Here is a 17,984-nt window from a genome sequence, read left to right on the forward strand (position 1 = left end):
AAAGAGCTTGTCAGTAGTTGAACCGTTGGGACCAGGAATATACAGTATACAGTTATCCTAACACGCTGTGGATTGTAAAATCAATGTTATGATCAATTTTGCATCAACTTTCTCCTTACTATATAAATGTTGTTACCAATAGGCCTTTCTGGAAATGGAGTCAAGAAAATGTATGTTAGAAATGGTGAAACACTACAAGAAAAAACCTTTAATATTCCGAGGTAGAAAGGTAACTGTGGATGCATCTCAGAAATACAGAACTCTTGTACTGAAGGTAAGGGATACCCTAATTGTCTTTCTCTATGACAACTGAAAATATTTAAAAGTAATTATTTGTCCATAAAATTCTCTTAGCTTCCTATGGTGATAAAAGCTGTTATATGGTGGTATGTCCTTTCCCTTTTTTTAAGTGATCATTCTCTAAGTATTTAGCATTGTATTTTGACTTTTTCAAAAGCGAAGTACTACAAATGGAATTGGTTATGACAGGTACCTTATCAACATTTAAAGGATGCCTAGACAGGTATATGGATAGGAAAGGTTTGGATTTCTTTTCATTCACTATGAATCTATGACTGCAGAAAATCTAAAATTGTCGTAATATTCTGTTAATCTGGTGTCATCTTGGCAGAGTGAGAGTTAATAGTGAAGGCTGGTGATAATAAGAACTAGAAAATGTTAAAGAACACTTGAAGAAGCAATGAAAGGAAACACGTCTATGTTGGCCTATAGTTTTCATCACAAAGTCACTGTTCTGATTTATTTCCCAATATACATGGGTAAATGCATAGTTTGCTGCTGCTTTCTAATACTGACATTGGGCTTTTAAAGTATTGCATGATATTTAATTTCATTTGGATCAAATGTGCAAGGAAGTTTCCTTATTGTCAACTACAGTGTACTTTTATGATGAATCATTGTTCTGCCACATTGAACAACACTTGGAAGAAGGACTTAAAGTACCAGGGACACAGAATATGAAATGCCTATTGCCAGGAGTGATTGGCAAGCACTACTATTTAACCGAGCTGGCCAAGATCTAGATTGACGCTGAACAAATTTAACAGGTGGACCCTCTCCATTTAAGTTACAAGGCACTACTTTTGTATTAACTTGCATTTATTAAGAACAAATCCAGTCTTTCAAAACTAGGCATTCAGAAGTGAATTCAACCACAATTTGTATACTGCATGGTCTGGCAAAGCTTTTACTTTTGGGAAGCCAGAGTTCAATAAGGAATGCAGAGCAAGAGCAGCACCAGGCAGATCTAAAATTAAATGCCAATTCACTGCATAATCGAAAGTTCAATAGTACAGTTACCCCATTGTTGTCTACCTGACAGTGTGGAAAATTACCTGGCTCGCTGCCACATAGATCATCATCAATCGAAGAAATAAATTACGGAGTTGAAGTGGGGGTAACTCCTTGAGTTGAGGAATCATTGCAACTTGTGGTTGTGGCAGTCAGCTGGTTAAGCATTGATTTCCTTGCCAATTTAATCCCATCCCCAAGACATAACTCCAAGTGTATCCTGGGTGTTCGATTCTCGTGATATGCAATCCAAAGGTTCATCGGAAGTCAAGAATGAGGCATGAAACATGTTGCTTGCAGCCATTTTATTAAATATTCTTTTGGGCTCTTGTAACAAGTAGTAGTGTTCAGGTAACAAAGAAAAGTCCAGACTACAAAGTAGTTGTGATCATCTCGTACCAGAGCAGAGATAACAGCAAATTGCAGTGATAAATATTAACCTTTAAAAGCATGACAACTGCTATTGAAAACTTAAGGAAAATACGGGAGCAACTACTGTAATTACTGGAAATTCACTGAACAATTACATGTATATCAGTAATTATTTAAAGATACAGGCAAAAATGAGGAAGTTTAAAAAAACTACAAGAAAAATAACTATTCCCCAATCCAACATGTGGCAGTGTTCTGGACTGAATTGCCTTCAGCAGCTTCGTTGATTACGATTCTGAAACCAAATATATGGCAGCTAGTGGTTGCATATTATGCAATTTCAATTAAGGTTCTTCCAGAATATGATGTAGTTCATCCCTTGTTGTTTGCTTGCTGACAATGTTTAGGCAGTGATGATCTCAGACTTGCCTTACTCTGGATATTCAGCTGCATTACCATTGTTGTATGCCTTCAAGAGCAAGGCTGAAGCTCGTTGTCATGTAGCTTGTGGCATTTTGATGACCCAAAGCACAAGTGTAATGGCGTACTTTACACTTGCTTAAATGATACCCTACTCTACTCCACAATGGCCTATTCGTAGAGCACTTCCCAAACCTTTACCATCAGGAAGGACTACGGCTACAAAAACTTGAGAGCACCTGACTTGGAATTACAGAGTAACACACAAAATGCTGGAGGAACTCAGCAGATTAGGCAGCATCTGTGGAAAGGAAAAAAAAGAGTTGACATTACAGGATAGCATTTTGTGTATGTATGTATTTTCAGCATCACCAAAATTTCTTGTGCTTGTGTCTTGGAAATACATTGCTGGTCCTTAATTTTCGTGGATCTAAATTTTGGAACTGCAAACCAAACAGTGATAGATATCATTGCCAGAGGGGTTTCAGTGGTTCAAGTAAATGACTTGAATATTCTCGCAAAGGCATTTAGGGATAGGCAACAAATGTTAGCTTTGCGAACAATATCTTATTCTGAAAATTGAAAGAAAAATATCTGCTCGTTTCTACCATTCTGGGTAATTACAGTAGTTATTCTCCCTGGAGGCTTTACATTGTCAATTAAGCAGATGAGTTAGCTTGCAAATGATCTTCAGTCGTTTTACTAGAAATCTTTATTTCTAAACTATCAGTGAGGTAGTTGACAGAATAAAAAATTGGTCTTTATATTAACTGTATGGGGCACTTCTAAGATGAGTCTTGATGTTCAGACCATGTAAGGTGATGTGCTTTTTCCACTACCAAGTCAAGCCTATTTGGAAATCGATTTATCATAACTGGTGTGTATGTTGCATGAGTTTTTAAAAAAAGGTGATTTGGCTGGTTACCAAGCAGTAACTCAATCTCTGTTCTGCTTCTACAGTGTGTAGGAGGCAGCCTTAGGAATACCAAATGCTGTTGCTGATCTGTAAGAGGCACAAGTGAATCACTGTCACATTTAACATTTTTTGAATTCCTGGATGGTGGGAGGGGAAAAGTAGTAAAAAAAGTACTGGAGGTTCCTCTCCTGCTGAGGCATTGGAATATCAGAGGCAAGGGGATGGGGGTTATTGAAGATAAAAATAGCAATCGAACAGTTCCATTCTGAGTTTGGCAAAGGGAACAATGTTTGCTGGTGACACCACCTTTTGCAGGTAATAAGTTCTATAATCTCTGGGTCTAAAAGATCTTTAATTCAATGCCCCCATTTTGAATCCTCCTTCCAAGGAAAATAGATCTTTTTTTTATTTGCTATTAAAGTGTTCAAAGTTCTCTGCCCTTGTTTTCACTGGCTGCTTTCTCATCAATGAAAATGGAAATGTACACATGAGAATCCTTGTTGCAGTTCTAAACAATGTTCCTTTAGAAGGTGTTTTTTCTTTCCAAGGATGCAGCATAGATTTACTAGGGTAACACTTTGTGAAGCTTAAATTATCTTGAGGTTCCACAAATTAGCATTCAATTTCCTGGAATTGACACATTTAAGGAGTCATTTGAAGTTTTCAAATATTTACCTGCTATATTGCTATTTCTACTAGGTGGGCATAGAATAAAATATGGAGTCCTTTTTATTAGAACGAACTAATTAGAGAACTAGCAGTAATTGGACTTGAGGGGTAAATGGTCTTGGTCCTTTACAGTCAGCTATATAACTTTGGAATGTATGGAACATGAGACCCTTTAAACAGCCATGACCTATATCCTCTGAACCTAGGGAGTTTTCTACAGCGTTCCTGATATTGTAATCATTTTTACTGTTTTTCAGAAACCAAGCATTAAGGTTCAAGAAGTGTTGAAGGACCAGGATAAAGCAGATAGGTAAATAGGCACAAAGTTAATGTATATTATTGTAATGCATTTGACAGTCACTTTGGCATTTTTCTTTGGGTTATTTGGAAAGCTAGAAAGGAATGTGCCTATTTCCATAAGTGGTCAAACGCTTGGAGACACTTCATGGAAAGTCACATTCTTTATGCAGTATATAGGCATCTGTTAGTCTTGTGAGACCATGGATTTTCGCCTTGGAAGGTTTCCAGGGTGCAGGCCTGGGCAAGGTTGTATGGAAGACCGGCAGTTGCCCATGCTGAAAGTCTTCCCCTCTCCATGCCACCGATGTTCAAGGGAAGGGTACTAGGACCGTTACAGCTTGGCACTGGTGTCGTCGCAGAGCAATGTGTGGTTAAGTGCCTTGCTCAAGGACACAACATGCTGCCTCAGCTGAGGCTTGAACTAGCGACCTGCAGATATCTTCAGATTTATTCATTCTTGGAATATGCACACAGCTGTCAATACCAGCATGGTCTATCTGTCATAGCCCCTCAACTGACAATGTTGTTAAGACAGAAAACACAATGGTTTAAAGTTGCAGAGAAGCTCTGAGAAGGATGTGGTGGACACAGGCAATAGGGGCAGGCCAGGTTTGCCATGGAAATAGAGTCCAAGAACTCAGCCAAGCAAACAATGTCTGTAGCATGGGTAACGAGAGAGAAACTAGTTGAAATTTCAGATCAAAGACCCTTTATTAGAACAGAGAAATAAGAACAGAGAAATAAGGCAATTTAGTTATTCAGTCTAAGTAGCAGGAGTTGAGGGAGGGCAATGGGTGGAATCTAGAGGAGAGAGATCCATAAAGAGGAAGGCAAGTCAGACGGAGCATATGAATTTAACTTATTCTCCCTCATCAACCTCCAAAATACTTTGGACCAAATTTTGTTTTCCATAATGCTGAAAAAAACTTTGACAAATGTGAATTTTGGGCCAGTTTATGTTAACCCATAGATTGTTTGCCACCGATTTGATTCAATTACCAGAGCTAAATCTTTTTATTTTATACTATTTGCTTAACTCCCAGAAGAAGACGACGTTCCCGTAGTCCTTTAAAGAAGAAAGTACCTAGCAAATCTAGGAGCTCTCCAAAAGCTGATGGAGATAAAGGAGAGCAGACAACCTCAGAGAGTTCGCCTTCAAAAGCAATCAAGAAAGATAACTCTGAGGGAGATAGTGAACTAGAAATTAAATCTGAAGAAAAAAAGGAAGATTCACAAGAAGCAATTGCAGTTGTTGAAAGCGATGTGGAACTTGATGAAGGAGGTGTGGTTGAGGGGCTCTGCATTAGTGAATCAGAGAATGAAGCTGATCAAGAAGATTTACTGAAGGAAACGGTACATGAGATGGAAGGATCTGACTTGGTGGAACCAGATTCGAAAACAGACATGGCAACAAGCGTGCAAAATGCATCGGGACCAGCTGAAACGGTAAAAGTTTAGACATGTTTCTTTGAGAATATGACTAGGAGGGAACAAGTGGAATATAGTATATTTAAATTTTCAGAAAGCTTCCTTTCAGTTTGAGCAGAAGAAGATGGTCAAAAAGCACAGTGTTTGTGGTGATGTACTTAGGTGGGTTGAGAATTCATAATCAGACATAAAGCAACAGTGAGAGTAAATGGATCTTTCTCTGTAGGCTATGATCAGTGGAATATAGCAGGGATTAATGCATGGGCCCAGCATTTTGTGATCTGCATGAATGACTTGGCTGAGGTGACTAAATGTCACATTTGCATGTTTGCTGACAGTATAAAACTAGGTGGGTTTGTACATAGAGGAGAAGCTTTACAGGGTAGAGACAAATGGAATGAGTGGGCAAAACATGTAAGATCAACATATTGTGGGGAAAGATGTGAGACTGTTCATTTTGCTGCACAGTGTGCAATGGTTTTAATAGAGAAAGAGGTTGGTGATAATAATATTCAGAGGAGGCCGAGATATCCCTGGGCATAAGTTGTTGAATGCCAGTATGAAGTTGTAAATGATTAGAAAAGCATGTGGTATGTTTTCCATTGGAATACAGGATGTCTTACAAGTCATACACGAGGCCTAGATAAGACTACCTCAATTTTGATCAGTTTACCTTAGGAAAAAAATGAAAAATATACTGTAGTTTTATTTGAAAAGTCTTCTGGACCAAATCTGGGAATGACTAGTTTGCTGCACGAGAAGAGATTGGGTGGACTTGCGGCCCTTAGTCTCTCGGAGGTTCGTGAGTGAAAGAAATTTTTGTTGAGATTTTAATTTTTAGAACTTGATAAACGAGATGCAGGAAGAATTTTCCCCCTGCTTGTGCCTAGAAACAAGGCCAATTGGGATTGAAGTGAGCAGTAACTTGTCTTTTTGGTGAGTGAGGAGTCTTTGGTGGAGCTGTATATTCAGGAGGCTGTGGAGGCGAGTAGCAAGTTTATCCTACAAAATCAAGATTGGTGAATACTAAAAGTGTTAGAGTTATGGGAACGTTCAACAAAATGGAACAGAGGTAGAAAGATCAGCCATAGCTATGATCAATGGTAGAGCCTGCCTCCTATTTTTTTGTATTTGTTATTCCTCTTGTGTTTTTCTGTTTTGAATCAGGTGCCAGCTGTTCAAAGGAGCAAAATGAATCAACAAGCATCATCCCAGGTATTTTTTTTCCTGCTTGAGTTATTTGACTGTATATTTTAAAGTTTTAAATATGTGAAAGTCACTTTTTATTATCAACAACTTGTTAACACTTGTCAGCCTTTGACTTTTGCTTACTTTGAAGCATCTTGATGTATTTTTCTTATTTAAGAAGGAGCTGACTGCTGCTGATAGATCTGCTTTTCAGATTGTAGAGAGGTGTAGACTATATTTTGACTTAAAATGTAAAGGTTAAAATAAAGATGTCATTAAGATAAACAACATCTTCAGAAGTCTATGTTATGGATGTTCACTCTCAAATACTACCAGTAGCATTTTAAGGCACAAGTCCTAAGTCATTACTCCTGCTCCTGTCACTTCCTCTCACACACTTTCTTCATGCTTTCATACATCGTGCTGTAGCTAGACGTAAGACCATGGGTATTAAAAAAGATGATCGTAATTGGATGTTGGATATGTGTCATTAGTGTGGATTTGAGTTTCTTCTCCTTGATATCTTGTCAATATGTCAAAAACACAGAAATACTTTTTTGGCATCTTAGTAATTTGAAGTGCTTTATAATATGCTTTACATTTTTTTTATCATAATAGATACTGTTTACAAATTATTTCAGAAAAGGCATTTGTGTCGCTGCGCTAATACCAGCTCTTGTAATACCATTTTTCCTTCACCACCACAACCACCACCCTCCCACACCCTGTGTTTTGTCTTCCGCACAATTACACACTGTTCAAGGCATTGCTTCTTCAAGTGGTCATGTACCTTATTCACAGACCAGAGAATTTATTATTATTGGGTTGTGTGGGTGAGCCATTTTGTTAAAGTGGATGGCATATATTTAAAGATGTGAATACCATTGCAGTGATGTAGCTCTTCTCAAGTGCTGGTCTCTGAGTTGGAAGTGTTCAAACAGAGACTGACCAGAGGTTTAAATAGGTTTAGCAAACTTCTTTACTTTTGTATTGCATTCAGTTAATATCAAGGACCCCACAAGCTTTTGTTTAGCTACCTTCAGAGACTTGTGGATCTGATTCTTGATTATTTTTTTTTCCCCCCTTGACATACTTGAGAGGGGTCATTTATTCTGATTAAAATGTTACTTGATGTCATTTTCCCCTCCCAAGTAAATCTTGGAGTCCTCCAGTGCTCCATCGTCATCCCCGTGTCTAAAATGGATTGAAAAATTGTTCCTAGAGTCTCTTCAATTTCCCTTGTACTTCTCTCAAAACCAAATTCTTAAGAGTATTCCCAAACTTGAGTACCTAATTTTATTCCAGCTGTCAATTATTTTTTAACAACTGAGGAAAAATGAGTTACATTTTCACAATCAAACAGTATTTCTGCTAGAATGAAAGTATGTTGCTTTCATATTTGAATAGATCGAGGAAATACTTCTGTTACTGGTGTAAAACTGTAATGAAAAGTTTGCTGATATCCCTGAAGAGCTTATCTCTTTTCCCCTTGTATCTCTGCAATCTCTTGTGTATACTTAATTTGCTTGCTCCACCATTTTCAGTTATGTGATTCATGTTCAGAAAGTTTAGTGGCAATCTGATTTCAGCTAAAATAATTTTTTTCTTTGGTTGAGGTACTGTAAGGTTATAATAGTGTAATTGAGCTCAGCCAAAAGTGAGGCTAAAAGCTACTGGGAAGTACAGAGCCATGATTTGACAGGTGAATCAATTAGGACTTGTTACCTAGAAGCCTCAGTTTTGTATGTTTGAACCTTAAAACATTGTGACCGGACCCTTTAACAGTGAAAGCCACGTCAACATGTGATCATCTATTTGATAGTGGGATTCTGGGAAGGAGGAAAGCTATCAAAGTACTGAGGCAACATCAATAGAACGCAACTTAAGAATGTGCTGGGGAACTTAGCAGGTCAGGCAGCATCTATGGAAACGAATAAATGGTTGACATTTCAGAATAAAAAGGGTGGGGGAGGGGAAGGAGGATAGCTAGAAGGTGATGGGTGAGAGAGATAAAGGGCTGGAGAAAGAAGAATCTGATAGAGGAGAATAGACAAAATGAAGAAGGAGGGGCACCAGGGGGAGGAGATAGGGAGGTGAGAAGAGGTAAGAGGCTGGAGTGGGGAATAGAAGGGGATTTTATACTGGAAGGAGAAATCGATATTCATGCCATCAGGTTGGAGGCTATCCAGACGTAATTTGAGATATTGGTCTTCCACCTTGAGAGTGGCACAAGATGAGGCCATGGGCTGACATGTCGGAATGGGAATCAATTAAAATGGTTGGCTATGATAAAATTCTGTTTTTGGCGGATGGAATATAGGTACTTGACAAAGTGGTCCCCCCAACTCATGACGTGTCTCGCCAATGCAGAGGTGAAGTGTTGCCTCACCTAGTAGGAATGTGTAGGGCCCTGAATGGAGGTGAGGGAGGAGTTAAATGGAGGTTTTACACTTTGGCCTTTTGTAGGGATAAGTGGTGGAAGGACCACTAATAAACGTTTGTGGTGAGGCAAGTTGGATGCTTGTTAGGACAAGAGTCCCTGGCCCCACTGGTGGCTGTTATTTGGTCATTTCAACTGGATGTGATTTATCTCCAGCAGTTTGATATGCATGGTTAGTGTTAGACATGTGGACTTTACTCAATCACATAGGGATTCTTGCTGCTTCCTCAGGTCCAACTATACATTGCTGTGTGGCAGGGAGGCTTAGCAGGGGTGCATCAATATTGATTTTGCTGATTTTCATTAACTACTTCCTCTGTTTTTCTTGTTCCCACCCTTCTGCTTTCTCTTGTTCTGGTGACCCTTTCACACCTTGCATTGCCTTCATATCTTGCTTATCAACTCCCTCTGGTTCCCCACCCCTTTATTCCTTGGCTTACTGTCCCCTCCCATCAGATTCCTTGTTTAGCCCTTTACCTCTTCCATCCGTCACCTCTTAGCTACTGGTATCATTCTCTTCCACTAATCACCTCCCTCCCTACCTTTTTATTCTGGCTTCTGCCCCTTTCCTTTCCAGTCCCTATGAAGGGTCTTGCCCAAACTAGCGACTTTTCACTTCACTTCATGGATGCTTTCTGACCTTATCGCATTCCTTCAGCATAGTCAGTGTTGCTCAAGATTGCTAGCATCTGTATAATATCTTGTATTTCTGTATATCCATGTTTTTTCCCATAACTTGTTTGGAAAGGAAACATTAACTGGCAAAAGATTTTGATAATTAAGCAGGAGAGGGTTACATATAGAAATCTTAGACCATAAAACATAAGAGCAGAATAAGGTTATTCGGCCCTTTGAGCTCACAATACTCCAAGTGAGGCCTCACCAGTACCTTAGAAAGCCTCGGTAATTGCATCCTTGTTTTTATATCCTAGTCCTTTCAAAATAAATACTAACATGGCATTTGCCTTTCTCACCAATTCAACTTGCAAATTAACCTTCAGGGAATCTTGCACAAGGACTCCCAAGTTCTTTGAATTTTCTCCCTGATTACAAAATAGTCTGCTGTGCTTTTATTCCTTCTACCAAAGTACATGACTATACACTTCCCATCACTGTATTCTGTTTGTAACTTCTATGCCCGTTCTCCTCATCTGGCTGAGTCCTCCTGCAACTATCTTATTGTCATATTTCATCTTTTCTCTCTTTATGGCTTTTTAAGTTGCCTACTGTTCATATTTAAAAGCTTCCCAATCTTCTAACTTCCCACTAATTTTTACTCTATTATATGCCCATTCTTTTGCCTTTATGTTGGCATGGACTTGTCAGCTGCAGTTGCATTATCCTTCCTTTAGAATACTGCGTTGTATCTATCCTGCGCCCACTGAATTGCTACCAGAAATTCTAGCCATTGCTGTTCTGCAATTATCCTTGCTAGTGTCCCCTTGTAGTCAACTTAGGCCAGCTCCTCACATGCTTTGTAATTCCCTCTTTACTCCACTGTTCTCCTTCTCAAATTGCAGAGTGAATTTTATCATATTATCACTTTATCCTAAGGGTTTCTTTACCTAGAGCTTCCTAATCAAATCTGCTTCATTACACCATGCCCAGTCCTGAATAGCTGATCCCCAGTGGGCTCAACCACAAGCTGCTCTTAAAAAGCCATCTTATAGGCATTCTACAAATTCTCTCTTGGGATCCAAGATTAGCACCAATTTTCACAATGTACCAGCATATTGAAATCCCCCATGACTATTGTAATCATATCCCTTTTGACATTTTCTATTTCCCATTATAAATTGTAGCCCACATCCTGGCCTCGGTTGGAGACCCGTATATAACTCACATCAGGGTCTTTGCACCCTTGCAGTTTCTTAAATCTACCCGCAACAATTCTACATTTTCCAATCCTTTGTCACCTCTTCCTATGGATTTCATTTCATGTTTTACTAATAGAGTCATGCCAGCCCCTCTGCCTAGCTGCCTGTCCTTTGGATATGATATGTATCCTTGAATGTTAAGCTCCCAACTATAATCTTCCATCAGCCATGACTCAGTGTTGCCCACATCATACCTGCCAATCTCTTAACTGCACTGCAAGATCGTCTACGTTATTTCATATACTACATGCATTCAAATATAACACCTTCAGTCCTGTATTCGCAAACCTTTTTGAGTTTTGTCCCCTCATCCCACTGACTGCAATTTCGTCCTATCATCTGCTTATCCTTGCTGATAGTCTCTCTGCACCCTGCCTTTTTCGACCAAATGCCACACCCTCCACTCTATCACTCAGTTTTCTATCTGCTTGCCAAACTTCTTTAATCCTTCTCTAATTGTTCTAGTAAACCTGCCCACGAGTATATTGGACCTTCTCAGGTTCAGGTGTGACCTGTCCCTTTTGCACATGTCATACGTTCCCCAAAAGAGATCCCAATAATACAAAAGTCTGAAACCCTGTCCCCTTGCACCAGTTCCTCAGCCACGCATTTATCTGCCAAGTCATCCTATTCTTACCCTCATTGGCATGTGGCACAGGCAGCAATCGAGGGACCACTACCTAGAGGTACTGCTTTTCAGCTTTCTACCTAGTTCCCCCAAGTTCTCTTTGCAGGACATCCTCCCTTTCCTTTACTATGTCATCATGTCAATATGTATCAAGTCTTGTGGCTGCTCACCCTCCCTCCCCCTTTAGAATGTTGCGGACCTGATCTGAGATGTCCCTGAACCTGGCTCCTTCTGGGTGTCTTTATCGCGCCCAGCATATCATATCTGCTCCTCTGTTAAATCCTCTACCACTACTGCAGTCCGCTTCTCCCCCAGCCCATTCTGAGGCACAGCGCCAGACTTGGTGCTAACGACCTGGTCATCCTTCCCCACCCAGTACCCAAAACTGGATCCATATTATTGATGGGAATAGCCACAGGGGTATTCTGCATTGGCTGCCCTTTTCCTTTCCCTATCCTGGCAGTCACCCAGGTACCTGCCTCCTGCAACTTAAGCTCCTATCTGTCTCCTCAGTTTCCCATATGAGTTGAAAGTCAATGAGTTGTAGCTTGAGTTTCTTAACACGTTCTCTGAGGAGCTACAGCTCTGAGCGCCTGGTGTTGAGGTTATCCAGGAGGCTGGAGGTCTCCCAGAATAGGAGCATTACCTTTTAGAAGATTAGGTGTGTTTTTGACCATTAAAGATTATGTTTGAGAGTAACTGGAGCAGAAGTTCAAAGCATTTCATAACATTTGATTTTCTCTAGGATCTGAAGCAAGAATGCTTTCCTGAAAATATAGATGAATTTGTAACTGTGGATGAAGTTGGTGATGTGGAAGCTGGAAATTTGGATCTGGAAGATCTGACACCGTGTGCAGAGAGTAGTAAACTGGAAACTGATGAAGCCAATGTAAGCATTTTAACAGAGAAATCAGAGGACACCACTGAGCAAAAAGAAGAGGATGTAGAGAAACCTAAAATAAAACATGGTCAAAAGAGGGGAAAGAACATCAAAACTAAAAGAACAGAAAGTGACCAAAAAGATGGTAGTGAAGATGGAAATGAACTGATTGACAGTAAGATGGAATCAGATGAAAAGAATGAAATGCAGGGAGAGACTACCTCAACTTGTGCAGAACCAGAAAGCAAGCGTGCTCGATCACGATCTCCTACTCCAGATGAGTACCGACTTGAACCATATCAGCCCAACAACCCTGTAGGTAAGAAGGGTTTTCTTTGGAAAAAATGCAGAAATGCTATTCTTTAATACTTTTTATGGTGCTTGTCACACTCATTTCTATGTTCATTAACTTAATTAAAGCCATTTGCAAATATACTGGATTTACTCAAGTGCCACATTTGTATACTCACACACATTTCAATGCTAGTCCATTTGCAAATTAGTACGATCTGGCTATCCTGAAGCAGTGGTCTCTCTTAATCTAATTATTTTCCTGAAACATGTAAATATTATTGGCATTTATAGCTGTTATCCAAAAACTCACCTGAAATGCTGTAGATTTGGTGGCTGAAGATCCTGTACTGTTGTTTTGTTTTCCCCTTCCTTTTTTTGCTCCCTCAAGAGGTACATTTTCAGGTGTGAGATCATCTGGTCTCCACTTGCCTGGGTAGTTTGTTCAATGCTGATTTAAAAGATCTAATAAGCTGTCTCTTTTTAAATTACAGGACTAGACTATGTGGTTCCAAAGACTGGATATTATTGCACACTCTGCTGCCTCTTTTATACAAAGGAGGAAGTGGCAAAGAAAACCCACTGTAGCAGCCTGCCTCATTATCAGAAGCTGAAGGTGAGCATTCTGGTGCCTGTAATCGTAGGTCGTAGTTAGATGTTTTGTGTGTTTCTTTGTTCTTCACACTGTTCAAGCAATTGAAGATCTATCGATTCATCAGGTGGAAGGATGGGGGTGGGAGGGAGTCAATGAAAGCCTTGGAAGCCGATCTAGAGACAAATCATGGTTTAGAATTGAAATGACTACACTTCATCGTTCTTCAGTTTTGCAAGAAAATAAGGGATGCTGACAATATTGAATGGGATGGATGTACACTTGTATGGGAAGGGCTTTCTGACGGTGTGTATTCTTGATTGGTGAGGAAAGAAAGAATCAAAATTGTTGAATTACTATTTGGTTTGATGTTATTGGTAGGGGAGGTCTCCAGAGAAAATATTTTCAATATTCAACTATTTTCTTGGCATTGGCATGGATTGATTAAAAACAGATCTTATTTGGCTAACTTGATTTTATTGAAACAGGTGATGCTTGTGAATATTTTAAATATCTTTATCAAAGAGTGACAAAGGTTCTTGGCAAAAAACAACATGGATTGGTTGAAGTGCAGACAGTTAATGAACAGTTGCTCAACAGAATGGCAGGAAATATTCTTCAATATTCCCAGGCACGACTATTCTGATGTCCATAGAGTGTATATTGAGATTGACAAAAGCAAACTACTATAAATGCTGGAACAGTGAAATATTCAGCACTTGAAGCACTTATGGACAAATGACATGGTTAACATGTCCCATTGCAGCTCAGATTTAAAATGGGATTTTAAAAAGGGAAAATACTGGAATTGAAAGCAATAAAAAATTCTTGAAATATCTGGCAGATCAGGTAACCCCTGTGGAAAGCTAGATGGTAAACATTTCAGATTGATCTTTCCTCATTTTGATGAAAGATTAAATTAAAACAAAAACAACAGGAATTCTGCAGATGCTGGAAATTCAAGCAACACACATCAAAGTTGCTGGTGAACGCAGCAGGCCAGGCAGCATCTCTAGGAAGAGGTACAGTCGACGTTTCAGGCCGAGACTCGTCGTCAGGACTCTTCGTCCTGATGGAAGAGTCTCGGCCTGAAACGTCGACTGTACCTCTTCCTAGAGATGCTGCCTGGCCTGCTGCGTTCACCAGCAACTTTGATGTGTGTTGCTTAAGTTAAAACAAGTTGGTTTTCTATGTTGTACGGTTGAAGGAATTTGGGGAGAACAAACTGAATCTATAACTGGGTAGAAACCAAGAGAGCATTGTTTATGCTGACTGAAAATGGTGATTTAAGGTTTAGTAATTGCAGCCTATCTAGCTGGTGAATACAGAAACAAAAATGTGTATGTAGGCAAAGTAAAAGAAACTACTGGAACTGAGATACAGACTGGACCATTGCTAGAAATATTCAGTGGGGCAGTCGGCATTTGTGGAGAGAAAAGATGAGTTAACATCACCATTGTGTCACACTGGCCAGTTCCTGATACAAGCTGGAAAGTATAGTCATCTGTAATTACTAAATTTAATTTCTAATCGTGAGGGCTAGGATATACCTAGGTAGAAAATGTATATTTGAAGAGCTGAGTTGTGATCTTCTATTAATTTTATACAACTGTAAAAGAAATTAGTATATTTTAACTATCTGAACATTGAGAATTCGGTGATGGGATAAAGCTGAATTAAATTTTAAAAGTATGATGCCATTCAATGCAACTATGTTGAGTTTGACAGTGACTTACAATTTAATGAGAGAGATCCAGATTGATTTGTGAATACAGTGATGGAAATTTGAAGTACACTGTGAATATGTATCTTGAACTGTAGAACAAATGATAGTTTAAAAAATACAATTCTTTTCCCAGACTTCAGCCCCATTCTTAAGCCTAGGTCATAACATTATGATGGAGGGGGGGTGTCTAAAGACTTCCTAAAACAATGATAACATTGCCTCATTAATGTTCTTTATTTTAAAGAAAATGTTGAACAAGCAAGCTGAAGATTACCGGAAATCTAAAAGAGAACAAAGCCCTGAAGTGCAGATCGAAGAGATAACTGACCAGTGAATTCTACTTATGATAATCTGTAACATCTAACCTATTAGCTGGCAATTCTTTTAGCATCCTGATTTTATTGGTTATTATTTTTGCCCTTCTAACAATGTTTTAGATGTCTTAATTTTGTAATGTACAGACATGCATGAATGGATTGGCAACAGTGATTTTGTTTGCAGTAACTATTTGTTAAATAAGTTCTCAGGATAGGGACAGTCAACTCTCAAGGGTATTGAATTGACGGGAATTGATGGATTTCTAAGTTATTGTTAGAATATCAGTTCTTGAGTTATTCCAGGAACTGCTTTGGGTTAAGTACCATATCTAGGTTACTTTATCTAAGGAAGCTGGTGAAGTAATTTGAAAATAGTTGGCAAATGTCAAGTTTTATTGTTGCAGGTAAAAGAAAACAGCTTGCCAAGAATTAATTACATGATCACTAAAATCTGTAGAAAAAATATCTAATATTCATTTGATCCAGCGTATTTGTACAGTAATGAAGCTTGCATGGCATTGGTGTTAAAGGTAAAGAAAGTGTTGAGATGGTGAGATTTTTAAGTTATAAAAATGGTAGAAATTCTGTTAATTTTGTGGAGCAATATTCTCTGCAACTGTTAAAAATAAAGGCCAGAATACAATTATATTTTCTTTGATTTGAAATAATGTCAATCTTTTGTTTTTCTAACATGGAGGTTGAGGGTTGCTGCAAGTTGAGAAGCCAATTTCAGTCTTCACCCCAAGTTGTAAAATTTTGGTTCTAGTAAGCAGTTTATTTAGATCAGTTTAAAATAAACCCTATATATAAACACCAAAATCAATCAATCAACAGTTTTGCTTTTGCAGTGTCTCATTTATGCTGCAATTACTGAGGGAATTATTTATTGACTAACATATCAGTCACTTTACAACTTCGACTTTCCAACAAAATACACATCTTACAAAGTTGATTTTTTTAACAAATTTATCAAATTGGACCACAAGATATAGGTGCAGAATTCGGCCATTTGGCCCATCAAATCTGCTCTGACATTTGATAACAGCTGATTTATTTTCTGTCAGTCCCATTATATTGTCTTCTCTCCATAACCTTTGATACCCTTACCAATCAGGAACCTATTGACCTCTGCTTTAAGACTTGGCCTTTGTTTCCATTGCCATCTGGGGAAACGAATTCCACAGATACACCATCTTCTGGCTAAAGAAATTTCCCTGGTTTAAGAATGTTTCCTTTAAAGCAAAAGTTTGAATTATAGTCGAGCAAAATAAATTGAACTTCTGGCTTGGTGAGAAATGTTCTGAAACTAGGAACATTATATTAATATTTAATATTAGTCTTACAGAATCATTATAGTTTGTTTCCATTAAAACTAATTTCAAGTTTTTATTTTTGTAGGAGGTAGTTTGGTTACTTTACACAAATAAGAGTAAGATTGCTCAAAAGGAATTTTGTATTAAAATATTGTTTTCTCTTGAATAACCTGAAATTTTACTGCACTATATAGTATTCATTTCTGAATGATAAAACCAACTTGTATTAGTTACCAATGATCCATGCAAATTGTCAAAATTTGCTAACAAAATGCATATTTACTTGACCACAGTACTTTTAAAAAATTATCTATATGCACTCAGAATTGAACAAGTTCCCAAAAAGTCAGTGTCCTTCGATTTATCCTATTGTAAGCTTGTAAACAAGTGAATTTGAGCAACTCTTTGACAAAACTTTGTGCATTTAAACAAATTTTACTGTAAATAATTTTAATAACTCATTCTTGTGACTTAAGGTTATTGTCTGGGATTCCATTGCTAGTTTGCTGATGATCCTGTTAAAAATTGTTCCTTTTTTTTTAGTAAATGTTGTCTTTTGGGTGCTATGCTTTAATGTAGGTATCAATTTTAGATGTCAGATTTCCAATGCGGACAAAAGTTTTGGTTTGTTTCTTGATAAATATGACATAATAAGCATTGTGCTTTTTGGCAAATGTATATCCTGCATGAGTGTGGAATAACATGCTTCCGGAAGAGTACATTTGCTAATGAAGGTGTCTGAACCAAATACAACATATAGTCACGTGTTTTATAAAGGAAATTGTGTGAGGCACTGCAGGTTTAATCAAGAGGCAACAAAGTATTAAAACTGCTGTTATGTCATGTTTTGGTTTGAGTAGAAAAATGTAGTTTTGTAATTCTTCAAATAAAGCTCCAGGTTTCAATGATTGCTTGAATTTCTCTGCTTCTGCTTTTGCTTTTCTGTTGATAAATGTGTAATAAAGGATTTTCAGGACAATTTCATCTCTTGGAATACAATTGAGTATATTTTAACTGAGTTAATTACATAAATGTTTCTACACATTTTTGAATTTCATGATACTTGTATTTTTGACTATCACTCTATTACAAAAATGTCAATTCTATTTGCCTGAATTCTCATTTTTGCTAATAAAATTATTTAGAGGTTCCTTAAGCAATTTCATTTCCAACCCTGATGTCTGCATTGTTTAGTTGTATAATGATGAGCTAAGAGTCTAATGCTTGAACGATATGGTGGACTGATCTGCATGTCCTGTATTGGATAGAATTCCTCTATCAGTGTACACTCTTAATTATTCAGTAGTTCAACCTAT

At 38.2% G+C, this 17,984-nt stretch overlaps 1 protein-coding gene across 6 annotated transcripts in view; it reads left to right on the plus strand.

Annotated features, from left to right (window-relative positions):
* The window catches only part of LOC134349395 (matrin-3-like), a 37,847-nt gene extending 20,111 nt beyond the window's left edge, over window positions 1-17,736 (plus strand). For 4 of the 6 annotated variants that reach the window (XM_063053628.1, XM_063053632.1, XM_063053631.1 and 1 more), the window contains exons 10-16: window positions 143-274; window positions 3,946-3,998; window positions 5,032-5,434; window positions 6,584-6,631; window positions 12,295-12,748; window positions 13,215-13,336; window positions 15,283-17,734. In XM_063053628.1, the coding sequence (XP_062909698.1) occupies window positions 143-274; window positions 3,946-3,998; window positions 5,032-5,434; window positions 6,584-6,631; window positions 12,295-12,748; window positions 13,215-13,336; window positions 15,283-15,372 (1,302 nt within the window). In that variant the 3' untranslated portion in view covers window positions 15,373-17,734. Of the gene's footprint in view, window positions 1-142; window positions 275-3,945; window positions 3,999-5,031; window positions 5,435-6,583; window positions 6,632-12,294; window positions 12,749-13,214; window positions 13,337-15,282 lie in introns of all 6 variants that reach the window. The other 2 variants (XM_063053627.1, XM_063053626.1) reach the window with 2 other exon arrangements.
* The last annotated feature ends 248 nt before the right edge of the window (window positions 17,737-17,984 follow it).

The sequence above is a fragment of the Mobula hypostoma genome, chromosome 7 (genome assembly GCF_963921235.1).
Source record: "Mobula hypostoma chromosome 7, sMobHyp1.1, whole genome shotgun sequence".
Taxonomy (NCBI): Eukaryota; Metazoa; Chordata; class Chondrichthyes; order Myliobatiformes; family Myliobatidae; genus Mobula; species Mobula hypostoma.